A 21,649-nucleotide genomic window follows, 5' to 3' on the forward strand; every position below is an offset into this window, starting at 1 on the left:
ACCTGAACAGTTACAGTCCAACCCCCCCCCCACCTGAACAGTTGCAGTCCAACCCCCCCCCACCTGAACAGTTGCAGTCCAACCCCCCCCCACCTGAACAGTTGCAGTCCAACCCCCCCCCATATGAACAGTTGCAGTCCAACCCCCGCCATCTGAACAGTTACAGTCCAACCCCCCCCCCCCGTCTGAACAGTTACAGTCCAACCCCCCCCCCCCCGTCTGAACAGTTACAGTCCAACCCCCCCCCCACCTGAACAGTTGCAGTCCAACCCCCCCCCCCCCACCTGAACAGTTGCAGTCCAACCCCCCCCCAACTGAACAGTTGCAGTCCAACCCCCCCCCACCTGAACAGTTGCAGTCCAACCCTCCCCCGATCTGAACAGTTACAGTCCAACCACCCCCCATCTGAACAGATGGGGGGGGGACAGTCCAACCCCCCCCCCCCATCTGAACAGTTACAGTCCAACCCCCCCCCCCCATCCAACCCTCAGTTGCAGTCCAACCCCCCCCACCTGAACAGTTACAGTCCAACCCCCCCCCCCCCGTCTGAACAGTTACAGTCCAACCCCCCCCCCCCGTCTGAACAGTTACAGTCCAACCCCCCCCCCCCGTCTGAACAGTTACAGTCCAACCACCCCCCCCCCCCCCATCTGAACAGTTACAGTCCAATCCCTCACCCCATCTGAACAGTTACAGTCCAACCCCCCCCCCCGTCTGAACAGTTACAGTCCAACCACCCCCCCCCCCCCCCATCTGAACAGTTACAGTCCAATCCCTCACCCCGTCTGAACAGTTACAGTCCAACCCCACCGTCTGAACAGTTACAGTCCAACCCCCCCCCCCCCGTCTGAACAGTTACAGTCCAACCCCCCCCCCCCGTCTGAACAGTTACAGTCCAACCCCCCCCCCCCCGTCTGAACAGTTACAGTCCAACCCCCCCCCACCTGAACAGTTGCAGTCCAACCCCCCCCCCCCCCCACCTGAACAGTTGCAGTCCAACCCCCCCCCACCTGAACAGTTACAGTCCAACCCCCCCTCACCTGAACAGTTACAGTCCAACCACCCCCCCATCTGAACAGTTAAAGTCCAACCCCCCCCATCTGAACAGTTACAGTCCAACCCCCCCCCATCTGAACAGTTACAGTCCAACCCCCCCCCCACCTGAACAGTTGCAGTCCAACCCCCCCCCCACCTGAACAGTTGCAGTCCAACCCCCCCCCCACCTGAACAGTTGCAGTCCAACCCTACCCCCATCTGAACAGTTACAGTCCAACCCCCCCCCCCATCTGAACAGTTACAGTCCAACCCCCCCCATCTGAACAGTTACAGTCCAACCCCCCCCCCCCATCTGAACAGTTACAGTCCAACCCCCCCCCCCACCTGAACAGTTGCAGTCCAACCCCCCCCCCCCCCCACCTGAACAGTTGCAGTCCAACCCCCCCCACCTGAACAGTTACAGTCCAACCCCCCCTCACCTGAACAGTTACAGTCCAACCACCCCCCCATCTGAACAGTTAAAGTCCAACCCCCCCCATCTGAACAGTTGCAGTCCAACCCCCCCCCATATGAACAGTTACAGTCCAACCCCCCCCATCTGAACAGTTACAGTCCAACCCCCCCCCCCATCTGAACAGTTACAGTCCAACCCCCCCCCCCCATCTGAACAGTTACAGTCCAACCCCCCCCCCATCTGAACAGTTACAGTCCAACCCCCCCCCATCTGAACAGTTACAGTCCAACCCACCCCCCATCTGAACAGTTACAGTCCAACCCCCCCCCATCTGAACAGTTACAGTCCAACCCCCCCCCCCATCTGAACAGTTACAGTCCAACCCCCCCCCCCATCTGAACAGTTACAGTCCAATCCCCCCCCCCCATCTGAACAGTTACAGTCCAACCCCCCCCCCCCACCTGAACAGTTGCAGTCCAACCCTCCCCCCATCTGAACAGTTACAGTCCAACCCCCCCCGCCCCATCTGAACAGTTACAGTCCAACCACCCCCCCATCTGAACAGTTACAGTCCAACCCCCCCCCCCATCTGAACAGTTACAGTCCAACCCCCCCCCCCATCTGAACAGTTACAGTCCAACACCCCCCCCCCCATCTGAACAGTTACAGTCCAACCCCCCCGCCCCATCTGAACAGTTACAGTCCAACCTCCCCCCCCCCACATCTGAACAGTTACAGTCCAATCCCCCCCCATCTGAACAGTTACAGTCCAACCCCCCCCCCATCTGAACAGTTACAGTCCAACCCCCCCCCCATCTGAACAGTTACAGTCCAACCCCCCCCCCACATCTGAACATTTACAGTCCAACCCCCCCCCCCCCCATCTGAACAGTTACAGTCCAATCCCCCCACATCTGAACATTTACAGTCCAACCCCCCCCCCCCCATCTGAACAGTTACAGTCCAATCCCCCCCATCTGAACAGTTACAGTCCAACCCCCCCCCCACATCTGAACATTTACAGTCCAACCCCCCCCCATCTGAACAGTTAAAGTCCAACCCCCCCCCCCCCATCTGAACAGTTACAGTCCAACCCCCCCCCCCCCCATCTGAACAGTTACAGTCCAACCCCCCCCCCCCCCATCTGAACAGTTACAGTCCAACCCCCCCCCCATCTGAACAGTTACAGTCCAACCCCCCCCCCACATCTGAACATTTACAGTCCAACCCCCCCCCCATCTGAACAGTTACAGTCCAATCCCCCCCCCATCTGAACAGTTACAGTCCAACCCCCCCCATCTGAACAGTTACAGTCCAACCCCCCCCATCTGAACAGTTACAGTCCAACCCCCCCCCCCATCTGAACAGTTACAGTCCAACCCCCCCCCCCATCTGAACAGTTACAGTCCAACCCCCCCCCCCCATCTGAACAGTTACAGTCCAACCCCCCCCCCCATCTGAACAGTTACAGTCCAACCCCCCCCCCCATCTGAACAGTTACAGTCCAACCCCCCCCCCCCCCCATCTGAACAGTTACAGTCCAACACCCCCCCCCATCTGAACAGTTACAGTCCAACCCCCCCGCCCCATCTGAACAGTTACAGTCCAACCTCCCCCCCCCCCACATCTGAACAGTTACAGTCCAACCCCCCCCCCCCCCATCTGAACAGTTACAGTCCAACCCCCCCCCCCACATCTGAACATTTACAGTCCAACCCCCCCCCCCCATCTGAACAGTTACAGTCCAATCCCCCCCCATCTGAACAGTTACAGTCCAACCCCCCCCATCTGAACAGTTACAGTCCAACCCCCCCCCCCCCCCCATCTGAACAGTTACAGTCCAACCCCCCCCATCTGAACAGTTAAAGTCCAACCCCCCCCCCCATCTGAACAGTTACAGTCCAACCCCCCCCCCCATCTGAACAGTTACAGTCCAACCCCCCCCCCCCCCATCTGAACAGTTACAGTCCAACCCCCCCATCTGAACAGTTACAGTCCAACCCCCCCCCCCCCATCTGAACAGTTACAGTCCAACCCCCCCCCCCCCCCCCATCTGAACAGTTAGTCCAACCCCCCCCCCCATCTGAACAGTTACAGTCCAACCCCCCCCATCTGAACAGTTACAGTCCAACCCCCCCCCATCTGAACAGTTACAGTCCAACCCCCCCCCCACATCTGAACATTTGCAGTCCAACCCCCCCCCCCCCATCTGAACAGTTACAGTCCAATCCCCCCCCATCTGAACAGTTACAGTCCAACCCCCCCCCCCCATCTGAACAGTTACAGTCCAACCCCCCCCCCCCCCATCTGAACAGTTACAGTCCAACCCCCCCCCATCTGAACAGTTACAGTCCAACCCCCCCCCCCCCATCTGAACAGTTACAGTCCAACCCCCCCCCATCTGAACAGTTACAGTCCAACCCCCCCCCCCCCATCTGAACAGTTACAGTCCAACCCCCCCCCCCATCTGAACAGTTACAGTCCAACCCCCCCCCCCCCATCTGAACAGTTACAGTCCAACCCCCCCATCTGAACAGTTACAGTCCAACCCCCCCCCCCCATCTGAACAGTTACAGTCCAACCCCCCCCCCCCCCCATCTGAACAGTTAGTCCAACCCCCCCCCCCATCTGAACAGTTACAGTCCAACCCCCCCCCATCTGAACAGTTACAGTCCAACCCCCCCCCCCCCCATCTGAACAGTTACAGTCCAACCCCCCCCCCCATCTGAACAGTTACAGTCCAACCCACCCCCCATCTGAACAGTTACAGTCCAACCCCCCCCCATCTGAACAGTTACAGTCCAACCCCCCCCCCCCATCTGAACAGTTACAGTCCAACCCCCCCCCCCACCTGAACAGTTGCAGTCCAACCCCCCCCCCCCCCCATCTGAACAGTTACAGTCCAACCCCCCCCCACCTGAACAGTTGCAGTCCAACCCTCCCCCCATCTGAACAGTTACAGTCCAACCCCCCCCCATCTGAACAGTTAGTCCAACCACCCCCCCATCTGAACAGTTAAAGTCCAACCCCCCCCCCCATCTGAACAGTTAAAGTCCAACCCCCCCCCCCATCTGAACAGTTACAGTCCAACCCCCCCCCCCCCCCATCTGAACAGTTACAGTCCAACACCCCCCCCATCTGAACAGTTACAGTCCAACCCCCCCCCCCCCCCCACCTGAACAGTTGCAGTCCAACCCCCCCCCCCCCACCTGAACAGTTGCAGTCCAACCCCCCCCCACCTGAACAGTTGCAGTCCAACCCTCCCCCCATCTGAACAGTTACAGTCCAACCCCCCCCCCCATCTGAACAGTTACAGTCCAACCCCCCCCCCCATCTGAACAGTTAAAGTCCAACCCCCCCCCCCCCATCTGAACAGTTAAAGTCCAACCCCCCCCCCCCATCTGAACAGTTACAGTCCAACCCCCCCCCCCCCATCTGAACAGTTACAGTCCAACACCCCCCCCCATCTGAACAGTTACAGTCCAACCCCCCCCCCCATCTGAACAGTTACAGTCCAACCCCCCCCCCACATCTGAACATTTACAGTCCAACCCCCCCCCCCCATCTGAACAGTTACAGTCCAATCCCCCCCCATCTGAACAGTTACAGTCCAACCCCCCCCATCTGAACAGTTACAGTCCAACCCCCCCCCCACATCTGAACATTTGCAGTCCAACCCCCCCCCCCCCCATCTGAACAGTTACAGTCCAATCCCCCCCATCTGAACAGTTACAGTCCAACCCCCCCCCCCATCTGAACAGTTACAGTCCAACCCCCCCCCCCCCATCTGAACAGTTACAGTCCAACCCCCCCATCTGAACAGTTACAGTCCAACCCCCCCCCCCCCCCATCTGAACAGTTAAAGTCCAACCCCCCCCCCCCATCTGAACAGTTAAAGTCCAACCCCCCCCCCCATCTGAACAGTTACAGTCCAACCCCCCCCGCCCCATCTGAACAGTTACAGTCCAACCCCCCCCCCCCATTGAACAGTTACAGTCCAACCCCCCCCATCTGAACAGTTACAGTCCAACCCCCCCCCTCCATCTGAACAGTTACAGTCCAACCCCGCCCATCTGAACAGTTACAGTCCAACCCACCCCCCATCTGAACAGTTACAGTCCAACCCCCCCCATCTGAACAGTTACAGTCCAACCCCCCCCCCCACATCTGAACATTTGCAGTCCAACCCCCCCCCCCCCCCCATCTGAACAGTTACAGTCCAATCCCCCCCATCTGAACAGTTACAGTCCAACCCCCCCCCCCCATCTGAACAGTTACAGTCCAACCCCCCCCCCATCTGAACAGTTACAGTCCAACCCCCCCCCCCCCCATCTGAACAGTTACAGTCCAACCCCCCCCCCATCTGAACAGTTACAGTCCAACCCCCCCCCCCATCTGAACAGTTACAGTCCAACCCCCCCCCCCCCCCATCTGAACAGTTACAGTCCAACCCCTCCCCCACCTGAACAGTTGCAGTCCAACACTCCCCCCATCTGAACAGTTACAGTCCAACCATCCCCCCATCTGAACAGTTACAGTCCAACCCCCCCCCATCTGAACAGTTACAGTCCAACACCCCCCCCCCATCTGAACAGTTACAGTCCAACCCCCCCGCCCCATCTGAACAGTTACAGTCCAACCTCCCCCCCCCCACATCTGAACAGTTACAGTCCAATCCCCCCCCCCCCACCTGAACAGTTACAGTCCAACCCCCCCCCATATGAACAGTTACAGTCCAACCCCCCCCCATCTGAACAGTTACAGTCCAACCCCCCCCCCCACATCTGAACATTTACAGTCCAACCCCCCCCCCCATCTGAACAGTTACAGTCCAATCCCCCCCCATCTGAACAGTTACAGTCCAACCCCCCCCCCCATCTGAACAGTTACAGTCCAACCCCCCCCCCCCATCTGAACAGTTACAGTCCAACCCCCCCCCCCATCTGAACAGTTACAGTCCAACCCCCCCCCCCATCTGAACAGTTACAGTCCAACCCCCCCCCCCCCATCTGAACAGTTACAGTCCAACCCCCCCCCCCTCTGAACAGTTGCAGTCCAACCCTCCCCCCATCTGAACAGTTACAGTCCAACCCCCCCATCTGAACAGTTACAGTCCAACCACCCCCCCCCCATCTGAACAGTTACAGTCCAACCCCCCCCCCCCATCTGAACAGTTACAGTCCAACCCCCCCACCTGAACAGTTGCAGTCCAACCCCCCCCCCCCACCTGAACAGTTGCAGTCCAACCCCCCCCCACCTGAACAGTTGCAGTCCAACCCTCCCCCCATCTGAACAGTTACAGTCCAATCCCCCCCCCATCTGAACAGTTACAGTCCAACCCCCCCCCCATCTGAACAGTTACAGTCCAACCCCCCCCCCCATCTGAACAGTTACAGTCCAACCCCCCCCCACCTGAACAGTTGCAGTCCAACCCTCCCCCCATCTGAACAGTTACAGTCCAACCCCCCCCATCTGAACAGTTACAGTCCAACCACCCCCCCATCTGAACAGTTACAGTCCAACCCCCCCCCATCTGAACAGTTACAGTCCAACACCCCCCCCCCCATCTGAACAGTTACAGTCCAACCCCCCCGCCCCATCTGAACAGTTACAGTCCAACCTCCCCCCCCCCACATCTGAACAGTTACAGTCCAATCCCCCCCCCCATCTGAACAGTTACAGTCCAACCCCCCCCATCTGAACAGTTACAGTCCAACCCCCCCCCCCATCTGAACAGTTACAGTCCAACCCCCCCCCCCCCCATCTGAACAGTTACAGTCCAACCTCCCCCCCCCCATCTGAACAGTTACAGTCCAACCCCCCCCCATCTGAACAGTTACAGTCCAACCCCCCCCCATCTGAACAGTTACAGTCCAACCCCCCCCCCCCCATCTGAACAGTTACAGTCCAACCCCCCCCCCCATCTGAACAGTTACAGTCCAACCCCCCCCCCCCATCTGAACAGTTACAGTCCAACCCCCCCCCCCATCTGAACAGTTACAGTCCAACCCCCCCATCTGAACAGTTACAGTCCAACCCCCCCATCTGAACAGTTACAGTCCAACCCCCCCCCCCCATCTGAACAGTTACAGTCAAACGCCCCCCCCCCCCCCCATCTGAACAGTTACAGTCCAACCCCCCCCCCCCCCATCTGAACAGTTTCAGTCCAACCCACCCCCCATCTGAACAGTTACAGTCCAACCCCCCCCCCACCTGAACAGTTGCAGTCCAACCCTCCCCCCATCTGAACAGTTACAGTCCAACCCCCCCCCCATCTGAACAGTTAGTCCAACCACCCCCCCATCTGAACAGTTAAAGTCCAACCCCCCCCCCATCTGAACAGTTAAAGTCCAACCCCCCCCCCCCATCTGAACAGTTACAGTCCAACCCCCCCCCCCCCCCATCTGAACAGTTACAGTCCAACACCCCCCCCATCTGAACAGTTACAGTCCAACCCCCCCCCCCCCCCCCATCTGAACAGTTACAGTCCAACCCCCCCCCACATCTGAACATTTACAGTCCAACTCCCCCCCCCCATCTGAACAGTTACAGTCCAACCCCCCCCCACCTGAACAGTTGCAGTCCAACACTCCCCCCATCTGAAAAGTTACAGTCCAACCCCCCCCCCCATCTGAACAGTTACAGTCCAACCCCCCCCCCCATCTGAACAGTTACAGTCCAACCCCCCCCCCCCATCTGAACAGTTACAGTCCAACCCCCCCCCCATCTGAACAGTTACAGTCCAACCCCCCCCCCCATCTGAACAGTTACAGTCCAACACCCCCCCCCATCTGAACAGTTACAGTCCAACCCCCCCGCCCCATCTAAACAGTTACAGTCCAACCCCCCCCCCCCCACATCTGAACAGTTACAGTCCAATCCCCCCCCCCATCTGAACAGTTACAGTCCAACTCCCCCCCCCCCACATCTGAACATTTACAGTCCAACTCCCCCCCCCATCTGAACAGTTACAGTCCAATCCCCCCCCCATCTGAACAGTTACAGTCCAACCCCCCCCATCTGAACAGTTACAGTCCAACCCCCCCCCCCCCATCTGAACAGTTACAGTCCAACCCCCCCCCCATCTGAACAATTACAGTCCAACCCCCCCCCCGTCTGAACAGTTACAGTCCAACCCCCCCCCCCCCCATCTGAACAGTTACAGTCCAACCCCCCCCCCACCTGAACAGTTGAAGTCCAACCCCCCCCCCCACCTGAACAGTTGCAGTCCAACCCCCCCCCACCTGAACAGTTGCAGTCCAACCCCCCCCCACCTGAACAGTTGCAGTCCAACCCTCCCCCCATCTGAACAGTTACAGTCCAACCACCCCCCCATCTGAACAGTTACAGTCCAACCACCCCCCCATCTGAACAGTTACAGTCCAACCCCCCCCCCATCTGAACAGTTACAGTCCAACCCCCCCCCCATCTGAACAGTTACAGTCCAACCCCCCCCCCCATCTGAACAGTTACAGTCCAACCCCCCCCCATCTGAACAGTTACAGTCCAACCCCCCCCCCCATCTGAACAGTTACAGTCCAACCCCCCCCCCCCATCTGAACAGTTACAGTCCAACCCCCCCCCCCCATCTGAACAGTTACAGTCCAACCCCCCCCCCCCATCTGAACAGTTACAGTCCAACCCCCCCCCCCCCATCTGAACAGTTACAGTCCAACCCCCCCCCATCTGAACAGTTACAGTCCAACCCCCCCCCCCCCCCATCTGAACAGTTACAGTCAAACCTCCCCCCCCCATCTGAACAGTTACAGTCCAACCCCCCCCCCATCTGAACAGTTACAGTCCAACCCCCCCCCATCTGAACAGTTACAGTCCAACCCCCCCCCCCCATCTGAACAGTTACAGTCCAACCCCCCCCCCCATTTGAACAGTTACAGTCCAACCCCCCCCCCATCTGAACAGTTACAGTCCAACCCCCCCCCCCATCTGAACAGTTACAGTCCAACCCCCCCCCCCATCTGAACAGTTACAGTCCAACCCCCCCCCATCTGAACAGTTACAGTCCAACCCCCCCCCATCTGAACAGTTACAGTCCAACCCCCCCCCCCATCTGAACAGTTACAGTCCAACCCCCCCCCCCCATCTGAACAGTTACAGTCCAACCCCCCCCCCCCCATCTGAACAGTTACAGTCCAACCCCCCCCCATCTGAACAGTTACAGTCCAACCTCCCCCCCCCCCCATCTGAACAGTTACAGTCCAACCCCCCCCCCCATCTGAACAGTTACAGTCCAACCCCCCCCCCCCATCTGAACAGTTACAGTCCAACCCCCCCCCCCCCATCTGAACAGTTACAGTCCAACCCCCCCCCCCATCTGAACAGTTACAGTCCAACCCCCCCCATCTGAACAGTTACAGTCCAACCCCCCCCCCCCCATCTGAACAGTTACAGTCCAACCCCCCCCCCCCCATCTGAACAGTTACAGTCCAACCCCCCCCATCTGAACAGTTACAGTCCAACCCCCCCCCCCATCTGAACAGTTACAGTCCAACCCCCCCCCCCCATCTGAACAGTTACAGTCCAACCTCCCCCCCCATCTGAACAGTTACAGTCCAACCCCCCCCCCCCCATCTGAACAGTTACAGTCCAACCCCCCCCCCCCATCTGAACAGTTACAGTCCAACCCCCCCCCCCATCTGAACAGTTACAGTCCAACCCCCCCCCCCATCTGAACAGTTACAGTCCAACCCCCCCCCCATCTGAACAGTTACAGTCCAACCCCCCCCCATCTGAACAGTTACAGTCCAACCCCCCCCCATCTGAACAGTTAAAGTCCAACCCCCCCCACTCTGAACAGTTACAGTCCAACCCCCCCCCCCCATCTGAACAGTTACAGTCCAACCCCCCCCCCCCCCCCATCTGAACAGTTACAGTCCAACCCCCCCCCATCTGAACAGTTACAGTCCAACCCCCCCCCCCCATCTGAACAGTTACAGTCCAAACCCCCCCCCCTATCTGAACACTTACAGTCCAACCCCCCCCCCCATCTGAACAGTTACAGTCCAACCCCCCCCCCCATCTGAACAGTTACAGTCCAACCCCCCCCCCCCATCTGAACAGTTACAGTCCAACCCCCCCCCCATCTGAACAGTTACAGTCCAACCCCCCCCCCCCCCCCCCCCATCTGAACAGTTACAGTCCAATCACTCCCCCCATCTGAACAGTTACAGTCCAACCCCCCCCCCCCATCTGAACAGTTACAGTCCAACCCCCCCACCCATCTGAACAGTTACAGTCCAACCCCCCCACCCATCTGAACAGTTAAAGTCCAACCCCCCCCCATCTGAACAGTTACAGTCCAACCCCCCCCCCATCTGAACAGTTACAGTCCAACCCCCCCCCCATCTGAACAGTTACAGTCCAATCCCCCCCCCATCTGAACAGTTACAGTCCAACCCCCCCCCCCCCCATCTGAACAGTTACAGTCCAACCCCCCCCCCATCTGAACAGTTACAGTCCAACCCCCCCCCCCCCCCATCTGAACAGTTACAGTCCAATCACTCCCCCCATCTGAACAGTTACAGTCCAACCCCCCCTCCCATCTGAACAGTTACAGTCCAACCCCCCCACCCATCTGAACAGTTAAAGTCCAACCCCCCCCATCTGAACAGTTACAGTCCAACCCCCCCCCCCCCATCTGAACAGTTACAGTCCAACCCCCCCCCCCCCATCTGAACAGTTACAGTCCAATCCCCCCCCCATCTGAACAGTTACAGTCCAACCCCCCCCCCCCCCATCTGAACAGTTACAGTCCAACCCCCCCCCCCATCTGAACAGTTACAGTCCAACCCCCCCCCCATCTGAACAGTTACAGTCCAACCCCCCCCCCCATCTGAACAGTTACAGTCCAACCCCCCCCCCCCATCTGAACAGTTACAGTCCAACCCCCCCCCATCTGAACAGTTACAGTCCAACCCCCCCCCCCCCCCCCATCTGAACAGTTACAGTCCAATCACTCCCCCCATCTGAACAGTTACAGTCCAACCCCCCCCCCCCCGTCTCAACAGTTACAGTCCAACCCCCCCCCATCTGAACAGTTACAGTCCAACCCCCCCCCATCTGAACAGTTACAGTCCAACCCCCCCCCCCCCCCCCCCCATCTGAACAGTTACAGTCCAATCACTCCCCCCATCTGAACAGTTACAGTCCAACCCCCCCCCCCGTCTGAACAGTTACAGTCCAACCCCCCCGTCTGAACAGTTACAGTCCAACCCCCCCCCCCCCGTCTGAACAGTTACAGACCAACCCCCCCCCCCCGTCTGAACAGTTACAGTCCAACCCCCCCGTCTGAACAGTTACAGTCCAACCCCCCCCCCCCCCCGTCTGAACAGTTACAGTCCAACCCCTCCCCCCCACCTGAACAGTTACAGTCCAACCCCCCCCCCCCACCTGAACAGTTGCAGTCCAACCCCCCCCCCCCCACCTGAACAGTTGCAGTCCAACCCCCCCCCCACCTGAACAGTTGCAGTCCAACCCCCCCCCCCACCTGAACAGTTGCAGTCCAACCCCCCCCCCCCACCTGAACAGTTGCAGTCCAACCCCCCCCCCCCACCTGAACAGTTGCAGTCCAACCCCCCCCCCCCATCTGAACAGTTACAGTCCAACCCCCCCCCCCCCCATCTGAACAGTTACAGTCCAACCCCCCCCCCCATCTGAACAGTTACAGTCCAACCCCCCCCCCCATCTGAACAGTTACAGTCCAACCCCCCCCCCCATCTGAACAGTTACAGTCCAACCCCCCCCCCACCTGAACAGTTGCAGTCCAACCCCCCCCCCACCTGAACAGTTGCAGTCCAACCCCCCCCCCCCACCTGAACAGTTGCAGTCCAACCCCCCCCCACCTGAACAGTTGCAGTCCAACCCCCCCCCCCCCCCACCTGAACAGTTGCAGTCCAACCCCCCCCCCCCACCTGAACAGTTACAGTCCAACCCCCCCCCCCCCATCTGAACAGTTACAGTCCAACCCCCCCCCCCCCATCTGAACAGTTACAGTCCAACCCCCCCCCCCCATCTGAACAGTTACAGTCCAACCCCCCCCCCCCATCTGAACAGTTACAGTCCAACCCCCCCCCCCATCTGAACAGTTACAGTCCAATCACTCCCCCCATCTGAACAGTTACAGTCCAACCCCCCCCCCCCCGTCTGAACAGTTACAGTCCAACCCCCCCCCGTCTGAACAGTTACAGTCCAACCCCCCCGTCTGAACAGTTACAGTCCAACCCCCCCCGTCTGAACAGTTACAGTCCAACCCCCCCCGTCTGAACAGTTACAGTCCAACCCCCCCCCCCCCGTCTGAACAGTTACAGTCCAACCCCCCCCCCCCCCGTCTGAACAGTTACAGTCCAACCCCCCCCCCCCCCGTCTGAACAGTTACAGTCCAACCCCTCCCCCCCACCTGAACAGTTACAGTCCAACCCCCCCCCCCCCACCTGAACAGTTGCAGTCCAACCCCCCCCCCCCCCACCTGAACAGTTGCCTTCCAACCCCCCCCCCCACCTGAACAGTTGCAGTCCAACCCCCCCCCCCACCTGAACAGTTGCAGTCCAACCCCCCCCCCCCCCACCTGAACAGTTACAGTCCAACCCCCCCCCCCCCCATCTGAACAGTTACAGTCCAACCCCCCCCATCTGAACAGTTACAGTCCAACTCCCCCCCCCCCCCCCCCCGATCTGAACAGTTACAGTCCAACCCCCCCCCCATCTGAACAGTTACAGTCCAACCCCCCCCCCCATCTGAACAGTTACAGTCCAACCCCCCCCCCCATCTGAACAGTTACAGTCCAACCCCCCCATCTGAACAGTTACAGTCCAACCCCCCCATCTGAACAGTTACAGTCCAACCCCCCCCCCCATCTGAACAGTTACAGTCAAACGCCCCCCCCCCCCCCCATCTGAACAGTTACAGTCCAACCCCCCCCCCCCCATCTGAACAGTTTCAGTCCAACCCACCCCCCATCTGAACAGTTACAGTCCAACCCCCCCCCACCTGAACAGTTGCAGTCCAACCCTCCCCCCATCTGAACAGTTACAGTCCAACCCCCCCCCCATCTGAACAGTTAGTCCAACCACCCCCCCATCTGAACAGTTAAAGTCCAACCCCCCCCCATCTGAACAGTTAAAGTCCAACCCCCCCCCCCCATCTGAACAGTTACAGTCCAACCCCCCCCCCCCCCCATCTGAACAGTTACAGTCCAACACCCCCCCCATCTGAACAGTTACAGTCCAACCCCCCCCCCCCCCCCATCTGAACAGTTACAGTCCAACCCCCCCCCCACATCTGAACATTTACAGTCCAACTCCCCCCCCCCCATCTGAACAGTTACAGTCCAACCCCCCCCCCACCTGAACAGTTGCAGTCCAACACTCCCCCCATCTGAACAGTTACAGTCCAACCCCCCCCCCCCATCTGAACAGTTACAGTCCAACCCCCCCCCCCATCTGAACAGTTACAGTCCAACCCCCCCCCCCCCCCATCTGAACAGTTACAGTCCAACCCCCCCCATCTGAACAGTTACAGTCCAACTCCCCCCCCCCCCCCCCCGATCTGAACAGTTACAGTCCAACCCCCCCCCCATCTGAACAGTTACAGTCCAACCCCCCCATCTGAACAGTTACAGTCCAACCCCCCCCCCCCCCCATCTGAACAGTTACAGTCCAACCCCACCCCCCACCCCCCCATCTGAACAGTTACAGTCCAAGTCCAACCCCCCCCCCCATCTGAACAGTTACAGTCCAACCCCCCCCCATCTGAACAGTTACAGTCCAACCCCCCCAACCCCCCCACCTGAACAGTTACAGTCCAACCCCCCCACCTGAACAGTTACAGTCCAACCCCCCCACCTGAACAGTTGCAGTCCAACCCCCCCACCTGAACAGTTGCAGTCCAACCCCCCCACCTGAACAGTTGCAGTTCCTTCCCCCCACCTGAACAGTTGCAGTCCAACCCCCCCTGAACAGTTGCAGTCCAACCCCCCCTGAACAGTTGCAGTCCAACCCCCCCCCCCCCCCCCCCCACCTGAACAGTTGCTGTCCAATTCCCCCCCCCCCCCATCTGAACAGTTACAGTCCAACCCCCCCCACACCTGAACAGTTACAGTCCAACCCCCCCCACACCTGAACAGTTACAGTCCAACCCCCCCCCCCCCCATCTGAACAGTTGAGCCGTTTCAGAGAGAGAGAAAGAGGAAGAAGGTGGACAACCAGTGATCTATAGCGACCTGACGAAGCCATCTTTCCCACACCACTGACACTGGGTAATAAAGACTAGGGTAATGTACTGTACGGACCTGTATATGTATAAAGACTAGGGTAATGTACTGTACGGACCTGTATATGTATAAAGACTAGGGTAATGTACTGTACAGACCTGTATATGTATAAAGACTAGGGTAATGTACTGTATGGACCTGTATATGAATAAAGACTAGGGTAATGTACTGTACGGACCTGTATATGTATAAAGACTAGGGTAATGTACTGTACGGACCTGTATATGTATAAAGACTAGGGTAATGTACTGTACGGACCTGTATATGTATAAAGACTAAGGTAATGTGGGTGGTTGGCCACTATGTATAAAGACTAGGGTAGTGTGGATGGTTGGCCACTATGTATAAAGACTAGGGTAGTGTGGATGGTTGGCCACTATGTATAAAGACTAGGGTAGTGTGAATGGTTGGCCACTATGTATAAAGACTAGGGTAGTGTGGTTGGCGGGCCACTATGTATAAAGACTAGGGTAGTATGGATGGTTGGTTGGCCACTATGTATAAAGACTAGGGTAGTGTGGGTGGTTGGTTGGCCACTACGTATAAAGACTAGGGTAGTGTGGGTGGTTGGCCACTATGTATAAAGACTAGGGTAGTGTTGATGGTTGGCCACTATGTATAAAGACTAGGGTAGTGTGGATGGTTGGTTGGCCACTATGTATAAAGACTAGGGTAGTGTGGATGGTTGGTTGGCCACTATGTATAAAGACTAGGGTAGTGTGGATGGTTGGTTGGCCACTATGTATAAAGACTAGGGTAGTGTGGGTGGTTGGTTGGCCACTATGTATAAAGACTAGGGTAGTGTGGATGGTTGGCCACTATGTATAAAGACTAGGGTAGTGTGGATGGTTGGCCACTATGTATAAAGACTAGGGTAGTATGGATGGTTGGTTGGCCACTATGTATAAAGACTAGGGTAGTGTGGATGGTTGGCCACTATGTATAAAGACTAGGGTAGTATGGATGGTTGGTTGGCCACTATGTATAAAGACTAGGGTAGTGTGAATGGTTGGCCACTATGTATAAAGACTAGGGTAGTGTGGATGGTTGGCCACAATGTATAAAGACTAGGGTAGTGTGGGTGGTTGGCCACTATGTATAAAGACTAGGGTAGTGTGGATGGTTGGTTGGCCACTATGTATAAAGACTAGGGTAGTGTGGATGGTTGGTTGGCCACTATGTATAAAGACTAGGGTAGTGTGGATGGTTGGTTGGTCACTATGTATAAAGACTAGGGTAGTGTGGATGGTTGGTTGGCCACTATGTATAAATACTAGGGTAGTGTGAATGGTTGGCCACTATGTATAAAGACTAGGGTATTGTGGATGGTTGGCCACTATGTATAAAGACTAGGGTAGTGTGGATGGTTGGTTGGCCACTATGTATAAAGACTAGGGTAGTGTGGATGGTTGGCCACTATGTATAAAGACTAGGGTAGTGTGGATAGTTGGCCACTATGTATAAAGACTAGGGTAGTGTGGTTGGTTGGCCACTATGTATAAAGACTAGGGTAGTGTGGATGGTTGGCCACTATGTATAAAGACTAGGGTAGTGTGGATGGTTGGCCACTATGTATAAAGACTAGGGTAGTGTGGTTGGTTGGCCACTATGTATAAAGACTAGGGTAGTGTGGTTGGTTGGCCACTATGTATAAAGACTAGGGTAGTGTGGATGGTTGGCCACTATGTATAAAGACTAGGGTAGTGTGGATAGTTGGCCACTTTGTATAAAGACTAGGGTAGTGTGGTTGGTTGGCCACTATGTATAAAGACTAGGGTAGTGTGGATGGTTGGCCACTATGTATAAAGACTAGGGTAGTGTGGATGGTTGGCCACTATGTATAAAGACTAGGGTAGTGTGGATGGTTGGCCACTATGTATAAAGACTAGGGTAGTGTGGATGGTTGGCCACTATGTATAAAGACTAGGGTAGTGTGGATGGTTGGTTGGCCACTACGTATAAAGACTAGGGTAGTGTGGATGGTTGGCCACTATGTATAAAGACTAGGGTAGTGTGGATGGTTGGTTGGCCACTACGTATAAAGACTAGGGTAGTGTGGATGGTTGGCCACTATGTATAAAGACTAGGGTAGTGTGGATGGTTGGTTGGCCACTATGTATAAATACTAGGGTAGTGTGAATGGTTGGCCACTATGTATAAAGACTAGGGTAGTGCGGATGGTTGGCCACTATGTATAAAGACTAGGGTAGTGTGGATGGTTGGCCACTATGTATAAAGACTAGGGTAGTGTGGGTAGTTGGCCACTATGTATAAAGACTAGGGTAGTGTGGATGGTTGGCCACTATGTATAAAGACCAGGGTAGTGTGGATGGTTGGCTGGCCACTATGTATAAATCTCACTATTCTATGATCTGATGAAGCCAATTTTCCCACAGCACTGACACACTGGGTAACACATGGACATAGAGAAGGCCACACTGTGTAAAGGCCATGGGTGGTGCAGACATGGAGATATAATCTATAGAAAAGGCTTGTGTAATCCTGGCAATTTGACTGGTAAACTCAGGGTAGATTTACAATGGCTGCCAGTCCAACCATTATGCCATTATTGACTTGAATGGAGAGGCCCATTCTATAGATATATATATATATATATGGTTGCAGATGGCTAAGACTAGAGGAAGGAATAATTTTAACTTCATGTGAATAAAAGCCAATTAAAAAAAAAAACGTGTACATCTTCTATATTTAAAGTGTTGGGCTTTAGCCACTGGTTAGCCTACTGTGTGTGTGTGTGTGTGTGTGTGTGTGTGTGTGTGTGTGTGTGTGTGTGTGTGTGTGTGTGTGTGTGTGTGTGTGTGTGTGTGTGTGTGTGTGTGTGTGTGTGATGAAACTAAGATGCGTCACAATAACAACCCGATCATCATTAGTGTAACTGTAACTGCCATCAAATACGATGTCGCGTTCATGTGCTAGTCAGAACTAAGACATTTCCGACTTGCCAAATGATTGAACGCAGCACGTGTATAACACTACAACCAATTAGAAAAATCGAACATTTTTTGAGTTTCCTAGTTCCAACTAGTACGTGAACGCGGCGTGAAATATATAGACAGGACAAGGGTAAAACTGGGCAGACGTAGAGTAGGCTGTGATATTCAACGTCCATCTTCAGCTCAGTCAAATGACGACTGCCGGGGATACCATTTAACGTGTAAAACGGGAGTGATATAAGCACACGCAGCACTGACCGCTCTAGCGACCTGAAATGCGGCCGTTCACGACAAAATGGAGATGGTTAAATAATGTACAAATAATGTGCCAACCTACCCAGTAATAGCAGCCGATGAGTCTGTTTGTATTCCCGTTTGAGCTCCTTTAGCGCCCTGTCAATGTTCTTGCTGATTTTTTTCGCCTCCCTCTCGGCCTCCTTCTCCTCCACTAGCAGTTTGTCCCAGTTTTTCTGTTTTTGGGTGCTGGTTGTTTTCTGCAGCAGTTGTAATCGTCGACTACGGTCCTTGCCCGTTCCCTTGCCTACTCCGCCTCCACCCCCGTTCTGTATGAGCCCTACATCGGTGCCCGTGTTGTCTCTACCGCGGGGTTCCCTGGGCGGGAGCTTGACTGGGTCCCCATGGCGTACTTGGCTGCTACCGTCTCGGAGCGACGAGGTATCGCCATAACCCCCTGTGTCCTCTTGACGAGCTCCCCCGGCTCGGCAAGGTACAGCTGGGTCTGGCGGCTGATCCGAGTCCGAGGTAGCGTTCGAAATAGACCCACTCAAGTCCCCGAAGAGCCGGGGACGCAAACTGTAGCACAGCCCCATGTTGGTGTGGCCAATATTTTTCCTCTGCAAATGTGGTATTTCATCAATTTAAATATACAAAAATCCACCTTCACGTACCAGGTCTAGCACGAGATCGTTACATTGGAGCTCCAGTGGTGTGATTAAATTCAAATTTTGATCCGAAAAGGTGAATGAATTATGCTCCAACATTTGCTATATGTCATTTTGCATTTTTCACCAGTCAGCCTACGCTCTGTAGTTAGTGGATCACCTGATACCATACTGGACACTGCGGGTCCACCTTACCGTAAGTAAACCAAAAGCATAAGCAGGCAGGAAAAGTCAGCCATCCACTGTGCAATTGCACCAAATCTACTGGGCGCTTTTTAGGGGGAAGACACAGGACGTCATATTTGCTACAGTAAGGCCATTTCGAGAAAGAATGCTGGTCATGGATTTAATTTCACACATATAAAAGACCACTAGTGTCTGCATGCCCAGGTGTTCTCAAATCAAATGTTATTGGTCACATACACATGGTTAGCAGATGTTATCGCGAGTGTATCGAAATGATTGCGCATCTAACCTCAGCAAAAACAAAAAAAAACGTCCTCTCACTGTCAACTGCGTTTATTTTCAGCAAACTTAACATGTGTAAATATTTGTATGAACATAACAAGATTCAACAACTGAGACAAACTGAACAAGTTCCACAGACATGTGACTAACAGGAATGGAATAATGTGTCCCTGAACAAAGGGAGGGTCAAAATCAAAAGTAACAGTCAGTATCTGGTGTGGCCACCAGCTGCATTAAGTACTGCAATGCATCTCCTCCTCATGAACTGCACCAGATTTGCCAGTTCTTGCTGTGAGATTTTACCCCACTCTTCCACCAAAGCACCTGCAAGTTCCCAGACATTTCTGGGGGGAATGGCCCAAGCTCTCACCCTCCGATCCAACAGGTCCCAGACGTGCTCAATGGGTTTGAGGTCCGGTCTCTTCGCTGGCCATGGCAGAACACTGACATTCCTGTCTTGCAGGAAATCACGCACAGAACGAGCAGTATGGCTGGTGGCATTGTCATGCTGGAGGGCCATGTCAGGATGAGCCTGCAGGAAGGGTACCACATGAGGGAGGTAGATGTCTTCCCTGTAGCGCACAGCGTTGAGATTGCCTGCAATGACAACAAGCTCAGTCCGATGACGCTGTGACACACTGCTCCAGACCATGACGGACCCTCCACCTCCAAATCGATACCGCTCCAGAGTACAGGCCTCGGTGTAACACTCATTCCTTCGACGATAAAAGCGAATCCGACCAGCACCCCTGGTGAGACAAAAACATGACTCGTCAGTGAAGAGCACTTTTTGCCAGTCCTGTCTGGTTCAGCGATGGTGGGTTTGTGCCCATAGGTGATGTTGTTGCCGGTGATGTCTGGTGAGGACCTGCCTTTACAACAGGCCTACAAGCCCTCAGTCCAGCCTCTCTCAGCCTATTGCGGACAATCTGAGCACTGATGGAGGGATTGTGCGGTCCTGGTATAACTCGGGGAGTTGTTGCCATCCTGTACCTGTCCCTGTACCTGTGTGATGTTCAGATGTACCGACCCTGTGCAGGTGTTGTTACACGTGGTCTGCCACTGCGAGAACGATCAGCTGTCCGTCCTGTCTCCCTGTAGCTCTGTCTTAGGCGTCTCACAGTATGGACATTGCAATTTATTGCCCTGGCCACATCTGCAGTCCTCATGCCTCCTTGCAGAATGCCTAAGGCACATTCACGCAGATGAGCAGGGACCATGGGCATCTTTCTTTTGGTGTTTTTCAGTCAGTAGAAAGGCCTCTTTAGTGTCCTAAGTTTTCATAACTGTGACCTTAATTGCCTACCGTCTGTAAGCTGTTAGTGTCTTAACGACCGTTCCACAGGTGCATGTTCATTAATTGTTTATAGTTCATTGAACAAGCATGGGAAACAGTGTTTAAACCCTTTACAATGAAGAACTGTGAAGTTATTTGGATTTTTACAAATTATCTTTGAAAGACAGAGTTCTGGAAAAAGGGACATTACTTAGTTTTGTGTGTATTATGTATTTGTTGTGGAATTGTTAGATATTACTTTTTAGATAAGAACTAAACTCATTAAAAAAGGAAAAGGAATGGATAAGAATATATAATTATATGGATGAGCAATGACAGAATGGCATAGGCTAAGATGCAATAGATGGTATAGAATACAGTATATAAATATGAGATGAGTAATGCAAGATATGTAAACATTAAAGTGGCATTATTAAAGTGACTAGTGTTCCATTTATTAAAGTGGCCAATGATTTCAAGTCTGTATGTAGGCAGCAGTCTCTCTGTTAGCGGTGGCTGTTTAACAGTCTCATGGCCTTGAGATAGAAGCTGTTTTTCAGTCTTCTGGATGATAGCAGGGTGAACAGGCAGTGGCTCGGGTGGTTGTTGTCCTTGATTATCTCTTTGGCCTTCCTGTGACATCAGGTGGTGTAGGTGCCCTGGATGGCAGGTAGTTTGCCCCTGGTGATGCGTTGTGCAGACCTCACTACCCTCTGGAGAGCCTTACGGTTGTGGGCGGAGCAGTTGCCGTACCAGGTAGTGATACTCTCAATTGTCCATCTGTAAAAGTTTGTGAGGTTTTTAGGTGACAAGCCAAATTTCTTCATCCTCCTGAGGTCGAAGAGGTGCTGTTGCACCTTCTTCACCACACTGTCTGTGTGGGTGGACCATTTTTTCTGCATGCCTGTAGTTATACTGCATGCCAGTAGTTATTCTGGATTCCCGTAGTTGTGATGCTGTCTATAGTTATAGGCCTAGGCATTGTGAAAGGCATGTTGTTGCTGATGGTCTTGTGTGTCTTGTTATGTCACCCTGTAGCCTTCGACTGTATAGTTCGCCATGCTGACTATCCCACGGCTGCCACCAGTGTAGCAGTTGGGGGGAAATCTACTTGGCCCGGGTGGTACTTAAACTAGCGACCTGGTGGTTACAGTCAAGTATGTAGCCTATCACCTGTGGAAAACAGACAGGAACACGTCACACACTGCTGCTCATGCTCCCAGGTGATATTTATTTATAACGTTTCGACCCTTAAGTCTTCATCAGAGATCCATATCCCAGGTGTGGGGGGGGGGGAGGGGGGGTCCTATATAT

The 21,649-nt window shown here is 54.9% G+C and overlaps 1 protein-coding gene across 1 annotated transcript in view; it reads right to left on the bottom strand.

Annotated features, from left to right (window-relative positions):
- Nucleotides 1-18,774, bottom strand: part of LOC129823564 (guanine nucleotide-binding protein G(olf) subunit alpha) — a 175,307-nt gene extending 156,533 nt beyond the window's left edge. Inside the window, exon 1 of the mRNA XM_055882393.1 lies at nucleotides 18,027-18,774. Within this exon, the coding sequence (XP_055738368.1) occupies nucleotides 18,027-18,519 (493 nt within the window). The 5' untranslated portion in view covers nucleotides 18,520-18,774. The remainder of the gene's footprint in view (nucleotides 1-18,026) is intronic.
- Nucleotides 18,775-21,649: the final 2,875 nt, after the last annotated feature.

Source organism: Salvelinus fontinalis, chromosome 26, assembly GCF_029448725.1.
Source record: "Salvelinus fontinalis isolate EN_2023a chromosome 26, ASM2944872v1, whole genome shotgun sequence".
Taxonomy (NCBI): domain Eukaryota; kingdom Metazoa; phylum Chordata; class Actinopteri; order Salmoniformes; family Salmonidae; genus Salvelinus; species Salvelinus fontinalis.